At 49.3% G+C, this 16,834-nt stretch overlaps 1 protein-coding gene across 1 annotated transcript in view; it reads left to right on the top strand.

The window, feature by feature from the left end:
- LOC116957780 (chemokine-like protein TAFA-5) overlaps nucleotides 1–16,834 on the top strand; it is a 56,331-nt gene that overhangs the window by 4,436 nt on the left and 35,061 nt on the right. Inside the window, exon 2 of the mRNA XM_032980137.2 lies at nucleotides 3,841–4,785. Within this exon, the coding sequence (XP_032836028.1) occupies nucleotides 4,698–4,785 (88 nt within the window). The 5' untranslated portion in view covers nucleotides 3,841–4,697. The remainder of the gene's footprint in view (nucleotides 1–3,840; nucleotides 4,786–16,834) is intronic.

Genomic DNA, 16,834 nt, shown 5'->3' with positions numbered 1-16,834 from the left:
ATGCCATGAGGGGAGGAGCCAATCGAAATTGGACCTCTCCCCACAGCACTGTCCACGACAGAGTTGCCCGTCCGGCACCGCGAGGAGGTAGGGGGTTGTTTTTGCCGGCACACACACACTCACACACACACACAACAACAACACAACAACCGCCGTTCGCCACTAAGTGACGGTGACGTCACCACGACGCTTGTGCCAGGCTATGTGCACCCTGAGGCCACGTGAAGTGTCGAACGCCCGCTGGCAGGAGGTCACGGGGCAGACCCAGGTGCCACGGGTCGACTGACTGAGATGACTGGCTGATGCACCACCTGTGCCCCCTACTGTGCCAAGCTGCTGTGCTTTAGCCACCCGGCGCTCCGCTCGTTGTTGTGAGCGTCGCTCCTCCGCCCTCCGTTGTTGTTGGAGGGCGACTACCTCCAACTGCCCAGTAGCATCATTCACGAGCCTCCTCCACAGAGGCCGATCTTGACACCGCTGGTACCAGTCATCGGCAAGTCCACTCAGCTCCACGTCCTCCTGTACCACATCACTCCATCTCTTCTCTAGCCCATGCCGCGCCCGCTTTGCCCCCTCAATCCGGCCGAACAAAAGCTGTTTCAGCATGCAGTGGCTGGGCATGCGGGCTACATGACCCAGCCATCGCAGCCTTGCCCGCCGGAGGAGCTCACCGATGGGACCTTGCCCAGATCTTTCAAGGATTTGTGAGCTCCTCACACAATCCAGTGTGGTTAAACCCAGGATGGATCGTAGGCAGGCCAGCCTAAATGTTTCTAACCGGCGAAGATGTTCCATTAGGGGGGTCCACGTTTCGCAAGCGTAGAGAAGGGAGGGAATGACCATGGCCGAGAAGACCTGAAGCTTAGTGCGGAGCGACAGACCAGGTAGCTTCCACACAGCGTTACGCAACCGATGAAAAGATATTGCCGCTCGACTGATTCGGAGTGAGACCTCTGCTGTTAAACTGGAGCCAGTCATAAGCACACTGCCCAGGTATGGGAAACTCTCCACTCGCTCCACAACTGCCCCATCACCGATTGGGAGTTGTGGGGGTGAAGTGTCCGATGGTACAAAATACCCAGGCAGGTGCTTAGTTTTGGTGGGGTTGATGGTTAGGCAACTCTGTCGTAGACAGTGCTGTGGGGTGAGATCCAATTTTGATTGGCTCCTCCCCTCATGGCATATGTGTCCACCGCAGGGGCTAAACGGGGGCTCTGGACGGGTGCGAGGGGCTGGTAACCCCTCGACCTTCAATTAATTACCACGAAACCACGAGTTAAACTGAAATATGTAACACACACACACTCATACACACACACACGCACACACGCACAGACGCACAGACGTACACATACACGCACTCACACGCACACTCACACACACGCACACACGTACACACACACGCACACACATGACGGAACAACATTCATCCAGGAGATCGTAAGGAGCCATTGACTGACCGCCGATGCTTTTGGAATAAGCTGCAGTAGGACTACCAGTAGGATTATCCAGTAGGATTATCCAGTAGGACTACCCAGTAGGACTACCCAGTAAGATTATCCAGTAGGACTACCCAGTAGGATCATCCAGTAGGACTACCCAGTAGGACTACCCAGTAGGACTACCCAGTAGAACTATCAGTAGGACTACCCAGTAGGACTACCCAGTAGGATTATCCAGTAGGCCTACCCAGTAGGACTACCAGTAGGACTACCAGTAGGACTACCCAGTAGGATTATCCAATAGGACTACGCAGTAGGATTATCCAGTAGGACTATCAGTAGGACTACCCAGTAGGACTACCAGTAGGACTACCCAGTAGGACTACCCAGTAGGACTACCAGTAGGATTATCCAGTAAGACTACCCAGTAATGTTATCCAGTTGGATTATCCAGTAGGACTACCCAGTAGGACTATCAGTAGGACTACCCAGTAGGACTATCAGTAGGACTACCCAGTAGGATTATCCAGTAGGATTATCCAGTAGGACTACCCAGTAGTATTATCTAGTAGGACTATCCAGTAGGACTACCCAATAGGATTATCCAGTAAGACTACCCAGTAGGACTACCAGTAGGACTATCTGGTAGGACAATGCAGTGGGACTATGCAGTGGGACTATCTGCAGGGATTATGCAGTGGGACTGTCTGCTAGGACTATCTAGAGGGTACCTGATGCCCATTGAGAGAATCTCTCAGCTGGTGCCAGTGAGTCAAAGAGAGCTCCTTTGGAAGATAATTGCCAACTTCTGTGGCGTGTGGTGTGTGTGGTGTGTGTGGTGTGTGTGTGTTGTGTGTGGTGTGTGTGGTGTGTGTGGTGTGGTGTGTGTGTGGTGCGTGTATGTGGTGTGTGTGGTGTGGTGTGTGTGTGTGTGGTGTGTGTGGTGTGTGTGTGGTGTGTGTGGTGTGTGTGTGGTGTGTGTATGTTGTGTGTGGTGTGTGTGTGTGGTGTGTGTGGTGTGGTGTGTGTGTGTGTGTGGTGTGTGTATGTGGTGTGTGTGGTGTGTGTGTGGTGTGTGTGGTGTGTGTGCGGTGTGTGTGGTGTGTGTGGTGTGTGTGTGGTGTCTGTGTGTGTGGTGTGTGGTGTGTGGTGTCTGTGTGTGTGGTGTGTGGTGTGTGTGTGGTATGTGTGTGTGGTATGTGGTGTGTGTGTGTGGTGTGTGTGTGTTGTGTGTGTGATGTGTGTGTGTGGTGTGTGTGTGTGGTGTGTGTGGTGTGTGTTGTGTGTGTGGTGTGTGTGGTGTGTGTGGTGTGTGTGCGTGTGTGGTGTGGTGTGTGTGTGATGTGTGTGTGTGTGGTGTATGTGGTGTGTGTGTGGTGTGTGTGGTGTGTGTGCTGTCTGTTTGTGTGGTGTGTGTGTGGTGTGCGTGTGGTGTGTGGTGTGTGTGGCGTGTGAGTGGTGTGTGTGAGGTGAGTGGTGTATGTGTGGTGTGTGTGGGTGTGTGTGTGGTGTATGTGTGGTGTGTGTGTGGTGTCTGTGTGAGTGGTGTGTGTGGTGTGTGTGGTGTGGGTGTGGTGTGTGTGTGGTGTGGTGTGTGTGTGGTGTGGTGTGTGTGTGGTGGTGTGTGTGGCATGTGGTATGTGTGTGTGGTGTGGTGTGTGTGGTGTATGTGGTGTGTGTGTGGTGTGGTGTGTGGTGTGTGTGGTATGTGTGTGGTGTGTGGTGTGTGTGTGGTATGTGTGTGTGGTGTGTGTGATGTGTGTGGTGTGTGTTGTGTGTGTGGTGTGTGTGTGGTGTGTGTGGTGTGTGTGTGGTGTGTGGTGTGTGTGGTGTGTGTGGTGTGGTGTGTGTGTGGTGTGTGGTGTGTGTGTGTGTGGTGTGTGTGGTGTATGTGGTGTGTGTGTGTGGTGTGTGTGGTGTGTGTGGTGTCTGTTTGTGTGGTGTGCGTGTGGTGTGTGGTGTGTGTGTGGCGTGTGAGTGGTGTGTGTGGTGAGTGGTGTATGTGTGGTGTGTGTGGGTGTGTGTGTGGTGTGTGGTGTCTGTGTGTGTGGTGTGTGTGGTGTGTGTGGTGTGTGTGGTGTCTGTGTGAGTGGTGTGAGTGGTGTGTGTGGTGTGTGTGTGGTGTGTGTGTGGTGTGGTGTGTGTGTGGTTGTGTGTGTGGTGGTGTGTGTGGTGTGTGTATGTGCGGTGTCTGTGTGGTGTCTGTGTGGTGTGTGTGGTGTGTGTGTGGTGTGGTGTGGTGTGTGTGTGGTATGTGGTGTGTATGTGGTGTTTGTGTGGTGTCTGTGTGGTGTGTGTGGTGTGTGTGGTGTGGTGTGGTGTGTGTGTGGTATGTGGTGTGTATGTGGTGTTTGTGTGGTGTGTGATGTGTGTGTGGTGTGTGCATTTCCACCAGCAGATCTGGTCCATGTAGGAGTGAGTGGCGTGTGAAGACCGCTGGACTTCTGGAGGTTGTTGTGGAGTCCCAGCAGAGATCCTTTTGAGGAACCCCAAAGGCCTTAGTGGCAATGCTGCTGCTTACCAATCCTCAGACTACGAAAGGTCGCTACTAAGGGACCTGTGGACTCCCAGAGAACCTGCGGACCCTGCTTGAGTGACCTGTTGGGTCACAGTCCACGGGATCCGTGGACTCCCAGAGAACCTGCGGACCTGCTGGAGTGTCCGGTTGGTCACAGCCCACAAGACCCGTGGACTCCCAGAGGACCTGTGGACCCGCTTGAGTGACCTGTTGGGTCACAGTCCACGGGATCCGTGGACTCCCAGAGAACCTGTGGACCCTGCTTGAGTGACCTGTTGGGTCACAGTCCACGGGACCTGTGGACTCCCAGAGGACCTGTGGACCCTGCTGGAGTGTCCGGGTGGTCACAGCCCACAAGACCCGTGGACTCCCAGAGAACCTGCGGACCCTGCTTGAGTGACCTGTTGGGTCACAGTCCACGGGATCCGTGGACTCCCAGAGAACCTGCGGACCTGCTGGAGTGTCCGGTTGGTCACAGCCCACAAGACCCGTGGACTCCCAGAGAACCTGTGGACCCTGCTTGAGTGACCTGTTGGGTCACAGTCCACGGGACCTGTGGACTCCTAGAGAACCTGTGGACCTGCTGGAGTGTCCTGTTGGGTCACAGCCCACAAGACCCGTGGACTCCCAGAGAACCTGTGGACCCCGCTTGAGTGGCGGTCTGGTCACAGATCACGGGATCCGTGGACTCTCTATGAGAGTCTCCACCCTCAAAGTCTGTCGTGAGAGTGCCCGCGATGTCTCCTCGCTGGGCCTGCTGCCTTCTCCTGTCCGCAATCATCTCCGCCATCATCTTCTGTATCGGCCTCCGTCTCCTGCGGGAAGGTGAGGATTACGTCACGTCGCCTGACCATCACCGGGGAACTCCAAATCGTCGTCGTGACGGTGGTGACGGTGGCGATGGTGATGATGGTGTTGATGATGCTTGTGATGGTGTTAACGGTGTTGGTGATGATAATGTTGATGATGCTTGTGATGGTGTTAACGGTGGTGGTGATGATGATGTTGATGATGCTTGTGATGGTGTTAACGGTGGTGATGATGATGTTGATGATGCTTGTGATGGTGTTAACGGTGGTGGTGGTGATGATGATGTTGATGATGTTTGTGATGGTGTTAACGGAGGTGATGATGATGATGTTGATGATGCTTGTGATGGTGTTAACGGTGGTGATGGTGATGATGTTGATGATGCTTGTGATGGTGTTAACGGTGGTGATGATGATGTTGATGATGCTTGTGATGGTGTTAACGGTGGTGATGGTGATGATGTTGATGATGCTTGTGATGGTGTTAACGGTGGTGATGATGATGTTGATGATGCTTGTGATGGTGTTAACGGTGGTGATGATGATGTTGATGATGTTTGTGATGGTGTTAACGGTGGTGATGATGTTGATGATGCTTGTGATGGTGTTAACGGTGGTGATGATGAGGTTGATGATGCTTGTAATGGTGTTAACGGTGGTGGGGATGATGATGTTGATGATGCTTGTGATGGTGTTAACGGTGGTGATGGTGATGATGTTGATAATGCTTGTTATGGTGTTAACGGTGGTGATGATGATGTTGATGATGCTTGTGATGGTGTTAACGGTGGTGATGATGATGTTGATGATGCTTGTGATGGTGTTAACGGTGGTGATGATGATGTTGATGATGCTTGTGATGGTGTTAACGGTGGTGATGATGATGTTGATGATGCTTGTGATGGTGTTAACGGTGGTGATGATGATGTTGATGATGCTTGTGATGGTGTTAACGGTGGTGATGATGATGTTGATGATGCTTGTGATGGTGTTAACGGTGGTGATGATGATGTTGATGATGCTTGTGATGGTGTTAACGGTGGTGATGATGATGTTGATGATGCTTGTAATGGTGTTAACGGTGGTGATGATGATGTGGATGATGCTTGTGATGGTGTTAACGGTGGTGATGATGATGTTGATGATGCTTGTGATGGTGTTAACTGTGGTGGTGATGATGATGTTGATAATGCTCGTGATGGTGCTGATGGTATTGATGGTGCTGATGTTGATGATGCTCGTGATGGTGGTGATGGTAGTGATGGTGATGATGTTGATGGTGCTGACGGTGGTGATGTTGATGATGCTCATGATGGTGCTGATAGTGGAGATGTTGATGATCATCGTGATGGTGGTGATGGTGCTGATGTTGGTAATGCTCGTGATGGCGGTGATGGTAGTGATGGTGATGATGTTGATGATGCTCGTGATGGTGGTGATAGTGCTGATGTTGGTAATGCTCGTGATGGTGGTGATGGTAGTGATGGTGATGATGTTGATGATGCTGATGGTGGTGATGTTGATGATGCTCGTGATGGTGCTGATAGTGGAGATGTTGATGATCCTCGTGATAGTGGTGATGGTGATGATGTTGATAATGCTCGTGATGGTGCTGTCGGTGGTGATGGTGATGATGATGTTGATGATGCTCGTGATGGTGGTGATAGTAGTGATGGTGATGATGGTGTTGATGCAGACGGTGGTGGTGTTAATGTTGTTGATGGTGGTGGTGTTGATGTAGAAGGTGGTGGTGTTGATGCAGATGGTGGTGGTGTTGATGTAGACGGTGGTGGTGTTGATGTAGATGGTGGTGGTGGTGTTAATGTAGATGGTGGTGGTGTTGATGTAGATAATGGTGCAGTTGTTGACGATGGTAGTGGTGTTGATGTAGGTGGTGGTGTTGATGGTGGTGGTGTTGTTGTAGATGGTGGTGGTGTTGATCTAGATGGTGGTGGTGTTGATGTCGATGGTGGTGGTGTTGATGTAAATGGTGGTGGTGTTGATGTAGATGGTGGTGTTGATGTAGATGGTGGTGGTGTTGTTGACGATGGTGGTGTTGTTGATGTAGATGGTGGTGGTGTTGATGTAGATGGTGGTGGTGTTGATGTAGAAGGTGGTGGTGGTGTTGTTGACGATGGTGGTGGTGTTGATGTAGGTGGTGGTGGTGTTGATGTAGATGGTGGTGGTGTTGTTGACGATGGTGGTGGTGTTGATGTAGATGGTGGTGGTGTTGATGTAGAAGGTGGTGTTGTTGACGATGGTGGTGGTGTTGATGCAGATGGTGGTGGTGTTGATGTAGAAGGTGGTGGTGTTGACGATGGTGGTGGTGTTGATGCAGATGGTGGTGGTGTTGTTGACGATGGTGGTGGTGTTGATGTAGATGGTGGAGGTGTTGATGTAGATGGTGGTGTTGATGGTGGTGATGTTGTTGTAGATGGTGGTGGTTTTGACCTAGATGGTGGTGGTGTTGATGTCCATGGTGGTGGTGTTGATGTAAATGGTGGTGGTGTTAATGTAGATAGTGGTGTTCTTGATGTAGATGATGGTGGTGTTAATGCAGATGATGGTGGTGTTGATGTAGATGGTGGTGGTGTTGATGTAGATGTGGTAGTGTTGATGTAGATGGTGGTGGTGTTGATGTAGATGGTGGTGGTGTTGATGTAGATGGTGGGGGTGTTGATGTAGATGGTGGTGGTCTTGATGTAGATGGTGGTGGTGTTGATGTAGAAGGTGGTGGTGTTGACAATGGTGGTGGTGTTGATGTAGGTGGTGGTGGTGTTGATGTTGATGGTGGTGGTATTGATGTAGATAGTGGTGGTCTTGATGTAGATGATGGTAGTGTTGATGTAGATGGTGGTGGTGTTGATGTAGAAGGTGGTGGTGTTGTTGTAGACGGTGTTGGTGTTGATGTAGATGGTGGTGGTGTTGATGTAGATGGTGGTGGTGTTGATGGTGTGATGTTGTTGTAGATGGTGGTGGTTTTGATCTAGATGGTGGTTGTCTTGATGTCCATGGTGGTGGTGTTGATGTAAATGGTGGTGGTGTTGATGTAGGTGGTGGTGGTGTTAATGTTGATGGTGGTATTGATGTAGATAGTGGTGTTCTTGATGTAGATGATGGTGGTGTTGATGTAGATGGTGGTGGTGTTGATGTAGATGGGGGTGGTCTTGATGTAGTTGGTGGTGGTGTTGATGTAGATGGTGGTGGTGATGATGGTGGTGGTGTTGTTGTAGATGGTGGTGGTTTTGATCTAGATGGGGGTGTTGATGTCGATGGTGGTGGTGTTGATGTAGAAGGTGGTGGTGTTGATGTAGATCGTGGTGGTGTTGATGTAGATCGTGGTGGTGTTGATGTTGAACGTGGTGGTGTTGATGTAGACGGTGGTGGTCTTGATGTAAATGGTGGTGGTGTTGACGTAGATGGTGGTGGTGTTGTTGTAGAAGGTGGTGGTGTTGATGTAGACGGTGGTGGTGTTGTTAACGATGGTGGTGGTGTTGATGTAGATGGTGGAGGTGTTGATGTAGATGGTGGTGTTGATGGTGGTGATGTTGTTGTAGATGGTGGTGGTTTTGACCTAGATGGTGGTGGTGTTGATGTCCATGGTGGTGGTGTTGATGTAAATGGTGGTGGTGTTAATGTAGATAGTGGTGTTCTTGATGTAGATGATGGTGGTGTTAATGCAGATGATGGTGGTGTTGATGTAGATGGTGGTGGTGTTGATGTAGATGTGGTAGTGTTGATGTAGATGGTGGTGGTGTTGATGTAGATGGTGGTGGTGTTGATGTAGATGGTGGGGGTGTTGATGTAGATGGTGGTGGTCTTGATGTAGATGGTGGTGGTGTTGATGTAGAAGGTGGTGGTGTTGACAATGGTGGTGGTGTTGATGTAGGTGGTGGTGGTGTTGATGTTGATGGTGGTGGTATTGATGTAGATAGTGGTGGTCTTGATGTAGATGATGGTAGTGTTGATGTAGATGGTGGTGGTGTTGATGTAGAAGGTAGTGGTGTTGTTGTAGACGGTGTTGGTGTTGATGTAGATGGTGGTGGTGTTGATGTAGATGGTGGTGGTGTTGATGGTGGTGATGTTGTTGTAGATGGTGGTGGTTTTGATCTAGATGGTGGTTGTCTTGATGTCCATGGTGGTGGTGTTGATGTAAATGGTGGTGGTGTTGATGTAGGTGGTGGTGGTGTTAATGTTGATGGTGGTATTGATGTAGATAGTGGTGTTCTTGATGTAGATGATGGTGGTGTTGATGTAGATGGTGGTGGTGTTGATGTAGATGGGGGTGGTCTTGATGTAGATGTGGTAGTGTTGATGTAGATGGTGGTGGTGTTGATGCAGATGGTGGGGGTGTTGGTGTAGATGGTGGTGGTGTTGATGTAGATGGTGGGGGTGTTGATGGAGATGGTGGTGGTCTTGATGTAGTTGGTGGTGGTGTTGATGTAGATGGTGGTGGTGTTGATGTAGAAGGTGGTGGTGTTGACGATGGTGTTGATGCAGATGGTGGTGGTGTTGTTGACGATGGTGGTGGTGTTGATGTAGGTGGTGGTGGTATTGATGTAGACGGTGGTGGTGTTAATGTAGGTGGTGGTGGTGTTGATGGTGGTGGTGTTGATGTAGGTGGTGGTGGTATTGATGTAGATGGTGATGGTGTTGATGTAGGTGGTGGTGTTGATGGTGGTGGTGTTGATGTAGGTGGTGGTGGTATTGATGTAGACGGTGGTGGTGTTGATGTAGAAGGTGGTGGTGTTGATGTAGATGGCGGTGGTGTTGACGATGGTGGTGGTGGTGTTGATGTAGATGGTGGTGGTGTTGATGTAGAAGGTGGTGGTGTTGATGTAGATGGTGGTGGTGTTGTTGACGATGGTGGTGGTGTTGATGTAGATGCTGGTCGTGTTGATGTAGATGGTGGTGCTGTTGATGTAGAAGGTGGTGGTGTTGATGTAAATGGTGGTGCTGTTGTTGACGGTGGTGGTGGTGTTGATGCAGATGGTGGTGGTGTTGATGTAGAAGGTGGTGGTGTTGACGATGGTGGTGGTGTTGATGCAGATGGTGGTGGTGTTGTTGACGATGGTGGTGGTGTTGATGTAGATGGTGGAGGTGTTGATGTAGATGGTGGTGTTGATGGTGGTGATGTTGTTGTAGATGGTGGTGGTTTTGACCTAGATGGTGGTGGTGTTGATGTCCATGGTGGTGGTGTTGATGTAAATGGTGGTGGTGTTAATGTAGATAGTGGTGTTCTTGATGTAGATGATGGTGGTGTTAATGCAGATGATGGTGGTGTTGATGTAGATGGTGGTGGTGTTGATGTAGATGTGGTAGTGTTGATGTAGATGGTGGTGGTGTTGATGTAGATGGTGGTGGTGTTGATGTAGATGGTGGGGGTGTTGATGTAGATGGTGGTGGTCTTGATGTAGATGGTGGTGGTGTTGATGTAGAAGGTGGTGGTGTTGACAATGGTGGTGGTGTTGATGTAGGTGGTGGTGGTGTTGATGTTGATGGTGGTGGTATTGATGTAGATAGTGGTGGTCTTGATGTAGATGATGGTAGTGTTGATGTAGATGGTAGTGGTGTTGATGTAGAAGGTGGTGGTGTTGTTGTAGACGGTGTTGGTGTTGATGTAGATGGTGGTGGTGTTGATGTAGATGGTGGTGGTGTTGATGGTGGTGATGTTGTTGTAGATGGTGGTGGTTTTGATCTAGATGGTGGTTGTCTTGATGTCCATGGTGGTGGTGTTGATGTAAATGGTGGTGGTGTTGATGTAGGTGGTGGTGGTGTTAATGTTGATGGTGGTATTGATGTAGATAGTGGTGTTCTTGATGTAGATGATGGTGGTGTTGATGTAGATGGTGGTGGTGTTGTTGTAGATGGGGGTGGTCTTGATGTAGATGTGGTAGTGTTGATGTAGATGGTGGTGGTGTTGATGCAGATGGTGGGGGTGTTGATGTAGATGGTGGTGGTGTTGATGTAGATGGTGGGGGTGTTGATGGAGATGGTGGTGGTCTTGATGTAGTTGGTGGTGGTGTTGATGTAGATGGTGGTGGTGTTGATGTAGAAGGTGGTGGTGTTGACGATGGTGGTGGTGTTGATGCAGATGGTGGTGGTGTTGTTGACGATGGTGGTGGTGTTGATGTAGGTGGTGGTGGTATTGATGTAGACGGTGGTGGTGTTAATGTAGGTGGTGGTGGTGTTGATGGTGGTGGTGTTGATGTAGGTGGTGGTGGTATTGATGTAGATGGTGGTGGTGTTGATGTAGGTGGTGGTGTTGATGGTGGTGGTGTTGATGTAGGTGGTGGTGGTATTGATGTAGACGGTGGTGGTGTTGATGTAGAAGGTGGTGGTGTTGATGTAGATGGCGGTGGTGTTGACGATGGTGGTGGTGGTGTTGATGTAGATGGTGGTGGTGTTGATGTAGAAGGTGGTGGTGTTGATGTAGATGGTGGTGGTGTTGTTGACGATGGTGGTGGTGTTGATGTAGATGCTGGTCGTGTTGATGTAGATGGTGGTGCTGTTGATGTAGAAGGTGGTGGTGTTGATGTAAATGGTGGTGCTGTTGTTGACGGTGGTGGTGTTGTTGATGTAGATGGTGGTGATGTTGATGTAGATGGTGGTAGTGTTGATGTAGATGGTGGTGGTGTTGATGTAGAAGGTGGTGGTGTTGATGTAGAAGGTGGTGTTGTTGACGATGGTGGTGGTGTTGATGTAGATGGTGGTGGTGTTGATGTAGAAGGTGGTGGTGTTGTTCACGATGGTGGTGGTATTGATGTAGATGGTGGTGGTGTTGATGTAGATGGTGGTGGTGTTGATGTAAATGGTGGTGGTGTTGATGCAGATGGTGGTGGTGTTGACGTAGATGGTGGTGGTGTTGATGTAGAAGGTGGTGGTGTTGATGTAGGTGATGGTGGTGTTGTAGACGGTGGTGGTGTTGATGTAGATGGTGGTGGTTTGATGTAGATGGTGGTGGTGTTGATGCAGATGGTGGTGTTGATGTAGATGGTGGTGGTGTTGATATAGATGGTGGTGGTGTTGATGTAGATGGTGGTGGTGTTGATGTAGATGGTGGTAGTGTTGATGTAGAAGGTGGTGGTGTTGATGTAGATGGTGGTGGTGTTGATGTAGATGGTGGTAGTGTTGATGTAGAAGGTGGTGGTGTTGTTGACGATGGTGGTGGTGTTGATGCAGGTGGTGGTGTTGTTGATGTAGATGGTGGTGGTGTTGATGTAGATGGTGTTGGTGTTGATGTAGATGGTGTTGATGTAGATGGTGGTGGTGTTGATGAAGATGGTGGTGGTGTTGTTGACAATGGTGGTGGTGTTGATGTAGAAGGTGGTGTTGTTGACGATGGTGGTGGTGTTGATGCAGATGGTGGTGGTGTTGATGTAGAAGGTGGTGGTGTTGTTGACAATGATGGTGGTGTTGATGTAGATGATGGTGGTGTTGATGTAGATGGTGGTGGTGTTGATGTAGATGGTGGTGGTCTTGATGTAGATGGTGGTGGTGTTGATGTAGATGGTGGTGGTGTTGATGTTGAAGGTGGTGGTGTTGATGTAGATGGTGGTGGTGTTGATGTAGATGGTGGTGGTGTTGATGTTGAAGGTGGTGGTGTTGATGTAGATTGTGGTGGTATTGATGTGGACGGTGGTGTTAATGTAGATGGTGGTGGTATTGATGTATATGGTGGTGGTGTTGATGGTGGTGGTGTTGTTGTAGATGGTGGTGGTGTTGATGTAGATGGTGGTGGTGTTGATGCAGGTGGTGGTGTTGTTGATGTAGATGGTGGTGGTGTTGATGTAGATGGTGTTGGTGTTGATGTAGATGGTGTTGATGTAGATGGTGGTGGTGTTGATGTAGATGGTGGTGATGTTGTTGACAATGGTGGTGGTGTTGATGTAGAAGGTGGTGTTGTTGACGATGGTGGTGGTGTTGATGCAGATGGTGGTGGTGTTGATGTAGAAGGTGGTGGTGTTGTTGACGATGGTGGTGGTGATGTAGATAGTGGTGTTCTTGATGTAGATGATGGTGGTGTTGATGTAGATGGTGGTGGTGTTGATGCAGATGGTGGTGGTGTTGATGTAGATGGTGGTGGTGTTGATGTAGATGGTGGGGGTGTTGATGGAGATGGTGGTGGTGTTGATGTAGATGGTGGGGGTGTTGATGGAGATGGTGGTGGTCTTGATGTAGTTAGTGGTGGTGTTGATGTAGATGGTGGTCGTGTTGATGTAGAAGGTGGTGGTGTTGACGATGGTGGTGGTGTTGATGCAGATGGTGGTGGTGTTGATGTAGGTGGTGGTGGTGTTAATGTTGATGGTGGTATTGATGTAGATAGTGGTGTTCTTGATGTAGATGATGGTGGTGTTGATGTAGATGGTGGTGGTGTTGATGTAGATGGTGGTGGTGTTGATGTTGAAGGTGGTGGTGTTGTTGACGATGGTGGTGGTGTTGATGTAGAATATGGTGGTGTTGATGTAGATGGAGGTCGTGTTGATGTAGATGGTGGTGGTTTGATGTAGATGGTGGTAGTGTTGATGCAGATGGTGGTTTTGATCTAGATGGTGGTGGTGTTGATGTCAGTGGTGGTGGTGTTGATGTAGATGGTGGTGGTGTTGATGTAGGTGGTGGTGATAATGTTAATGGTGGTGGTATTGATAGTAGTGTGCTTGATGTAGATGATGGTGGAGTTGATGCAGATGATGGTGGTGTTGATGTAGATGGTGGCGGTGTTGATGTAGTTGGTGGTGGTGTTGATGTAGATGGTGGTGGTGGTGATGGTGGTGGTGTTGTTGTAGATGGTGGTGGTTTTGATCTAGATGGGGGTGTTGATGTCGATGGTGGTGGTGTTGATGTAGAAGGTGGTGGTGTTGATGTAGATCGTGGTGGTGTTGATGTAGATCGTGGTGGTGTTGATGTTGAACGTGGTGGTGTTGATGTAGACGGTGGTGGTCTTGATGTAAATGGTGGTGGTGTTGATGTAGATGGTGGTGGTGTTGTTGTATAAGGTGGTGGTGTTGATGTAGACGGTGGTGGTGTTGTTAACGATGGTGGTGGTGTTGATGTAGATGGTGGAGGTGTTGATGTAGATGGTGGTGTTGATGGTGGTGATGTTGTTGTAGATGGTGGTGGTTTTGACCTAGATGGTGGTGGTGTTGATGTCCATGGTGGTGGTGTTGATGTAAATGGTGGTGGTGTTAATGTAGATAGTGGTGTTCTTGATGTAGATGATGGTGGTGTTAATGCAGATGATGGTGGTGTTGATGTAGATGGTGGTGGTGTTGATGTAGATGTGGTAGTGTTGATGTAGATGGTGGTGGTGTTGATGTAGATGGTGGTGGTGTTGATGTAGATGGTGGGGGTGTTGATGTAGATGGTGGTGGTCTTGATGTAGATGGTCGTGGTGTTGATGTAGAAGGTGGTGGTGTTGACAATGGTGGTGGTGTTGATGTAGGTGGTGGTGGTGTTGATGTTGATGGTGGTGGTATTGATGTAGATAGTGGTGGTCTTGATGTAGATGATGGTAGTGTTGATGTAGATGGTGGTGGTGTTGATGTAGAAGGTGGTGGTGTTGTTGTAGACGGTGTTGGTGTTGATGTAGATGGTGGTGGTGTTGATGTAGATGGTGGTGGTGTTGATGGTGGTGATGTTGTTGTAGATGGTGGTGGTTTTGATCTAGATGGTGGTTGTCTTGATGTCCATGGTGGTGGTGTTGATGTAAATGGTGGTGGTGTTGATGTAGGTGGTGGTGGTGTTAATGTTGATGGTGGTATTGATGTAGATAGTGGTGTTCTTGATGTAGATGATGGTGGTGTTGATGTAGATGGTGGTGGTGTTGATGTAGATGGGGGTGGTCTTGATGTAGATGTGGTAGTGTTGATGTAGATGGTGGTGGTGTTGATGCAGATGGTGGGGGTGTTGGTGTAGATGGTGGTGGTGTTGATGTAGATGGTGGGGGTGTTGATGGAGATGGTGGTGGTCTTGATGTAGTTGGTGGTGGTGTTGATGTAGATGGTGGTGGTGTTGATGTAGAAGGTGGTGGTGTTGACGATGGTGGTGGTGTTGATGCAGATGGTGGTGGTGTTGTTGACGATGGTGGTGGTGTTGATGTAGGTGGTGGTGGTATTGATGTAGACGGTGGTGGTGTTAATGTAGGTGGTGGTGGTGTTGATGGTGGTGGTGTTGATGTAGGTGGTGGTGGTATTGATGTAGATGGTGGTGGTGTTGATGTAGGTGGTGGTGGTATTGATGTAGACGGTGGTGGTGTTGATGTAGAAGGTGGTGGTGTTGATGTAGATGGCGGTGGTGTTGACGATGGTGGTGGTGGTGTTGATGTAGATGGTGGTGGTGTTGATGTAGAAGGTGGTGGTGTTGATGTAGATGGTGGTGGTGTTGTTGACGATGGTGGTGGTGTTGATGTAGATGCTGGTCGTGTTGATGTAGATGGTGGTGCTGTTGATGTAGAAGGTGGTGGTGTTGATGTAAATGGTGGTGCTGTTGTTGACGGTGGTGGTGTTGTTGATGTAGATGGTGGTGGTGTTGATGTAGAAGGTGGTGGTGTTGATGTAGATGGCGGTGGTGTTGACGATGGTGGTGGTGGTGTTGATGTAGATGGTGGTGGTGTTGATGTAGAAGGTGGTGGTGTTGATGTAGATGGTGGTGGTGTTGTTGACGATGGTGGTGGTGTTGATGTAGATGCTGGTCGTGTTGATGTAGATGGTGGTGCTGTTGATGTAGAAGGTGGTGGTGTTGATGTAAATGGTGGTGCTGTTGTTGACGGTGGTGGTGTTGTTGATGTAGATGGTGGTGATGTTGATGTAGATGGTGGTAGTGTTGATGTAGATGGTGGTGGTGTTGATGTAGAAGGTGGTGGTGTTGATGTAGAAGGTGGTGTTGTTGACGATGGTGGTGGTGTTGATGTAGATGGTGGTGGTGTTGATGTAGGTGATGGTGGTGTTGTAGACGGTGGTGGTGTTGATGTAGATGGTGGTGGTTTGATGTAGATGGTGGTGGTGTTGATGCAGATGGTGGTGTTGATGTAGATGGTGGTGGTGTTGATATAGATGGTGGTGGTGTTGATGTAGATGGTGGTGGTGTTGATGTAGATGGTGGTAGTGTTGATGTAGAAGGTGGTGGTGTTGATGTAGATGGTGGTGGTGTTGATGTAGATGGTGGTAGTGTTGATGTAGAAGGTGGTGGTGTTGTTGACGATGGTGGTGGTGTTGATGCAGGTGGTGGTGTTGTTGATGTAGATGGTGGTGGTGTTGATGTAGATGGTGTTGGTGTTGATGTAGATGGTGTTGATGTAGATGGTGGTGGTGTTGATGAAGATGGTGGTGGTGTTGTTGACAATGGTGGTGGTGTTGATGTAGAAGGTGGTGTTGTTGACGATGGTGGTGGTGTTGATTCAGATGGTGGTGGTGTTGATGTAGAAGGTGGTGGTGTTGTTGACAATGGTGGTGGTATTGATGTAGATGATGGTGGTGTTGATGTAGATGATGGTGGTGTTGATGTAGATGGTGGTGGTGTTGATGTAGATGGTGGTGGTCTTGATGTAGATGGTGGTGGTGTTGATGTAGATGGTGGTGGTGTTGATGTTGAAGGTGGTGGTGTTGATGTAGATGGTGGTGGTGTTGATGTAGATGGAGGTCGTGTTGATGTAGATGGTGGTGGTTTGATGTAGATGGTGGTAGTGTTGATGCAGATGGTGGTTTTGATCTAGATGGTGGTGGTGTTGATGTCAGTGGTGGTGGTGTTGATGTAGATGGTGGTGGTGTTGATGTAGGTGGTGGTGATAATGTTAATGGTGGTGGTATTGATAGTAGTGTGCTTGATGTAGATGATGGTGGAGTTGATGCAGATGATGGTGGTGTTGATGTAGATGGTGGCGGTGTTGATGTAGTTGGTGGTGGTGTTGATGTAGATGGTGGTGGTGGTGATGGTGGTGGTGTTGTTGTAGATGGTGGTGGTTTTGATCTAGATGGGGGTGTTGATGTCGATGGTGGTGGTGTTGATGTAGAAGGTGGTGGTGTTGATGTAGATCGTGGTGGTGTTGATGTAGATCGTGGTGGTGTTGA

Source organism: Petromyzon marinus, chromosome 42, assembly GCF_048934315.1.
Source record: "Petromyzon marinus isolate PM22_M1 ecotype Great Lakes invasive population chromosome 42, UKy_Petmar_22M1.pri1.0, whole genome shotgun sequence".
In the NCBI taxonomy this organism is placed as follows: domain Eukaryota; kingdom Metazoa; phylum Chordata; class Hyperoartia; order Petromyzontiformes; family Petromyzontidae; genus Petromyzon; species Petromyzon marinus.
This window is presented reverse-complemented; position numbering and strand designations above follow the sequence as displayed.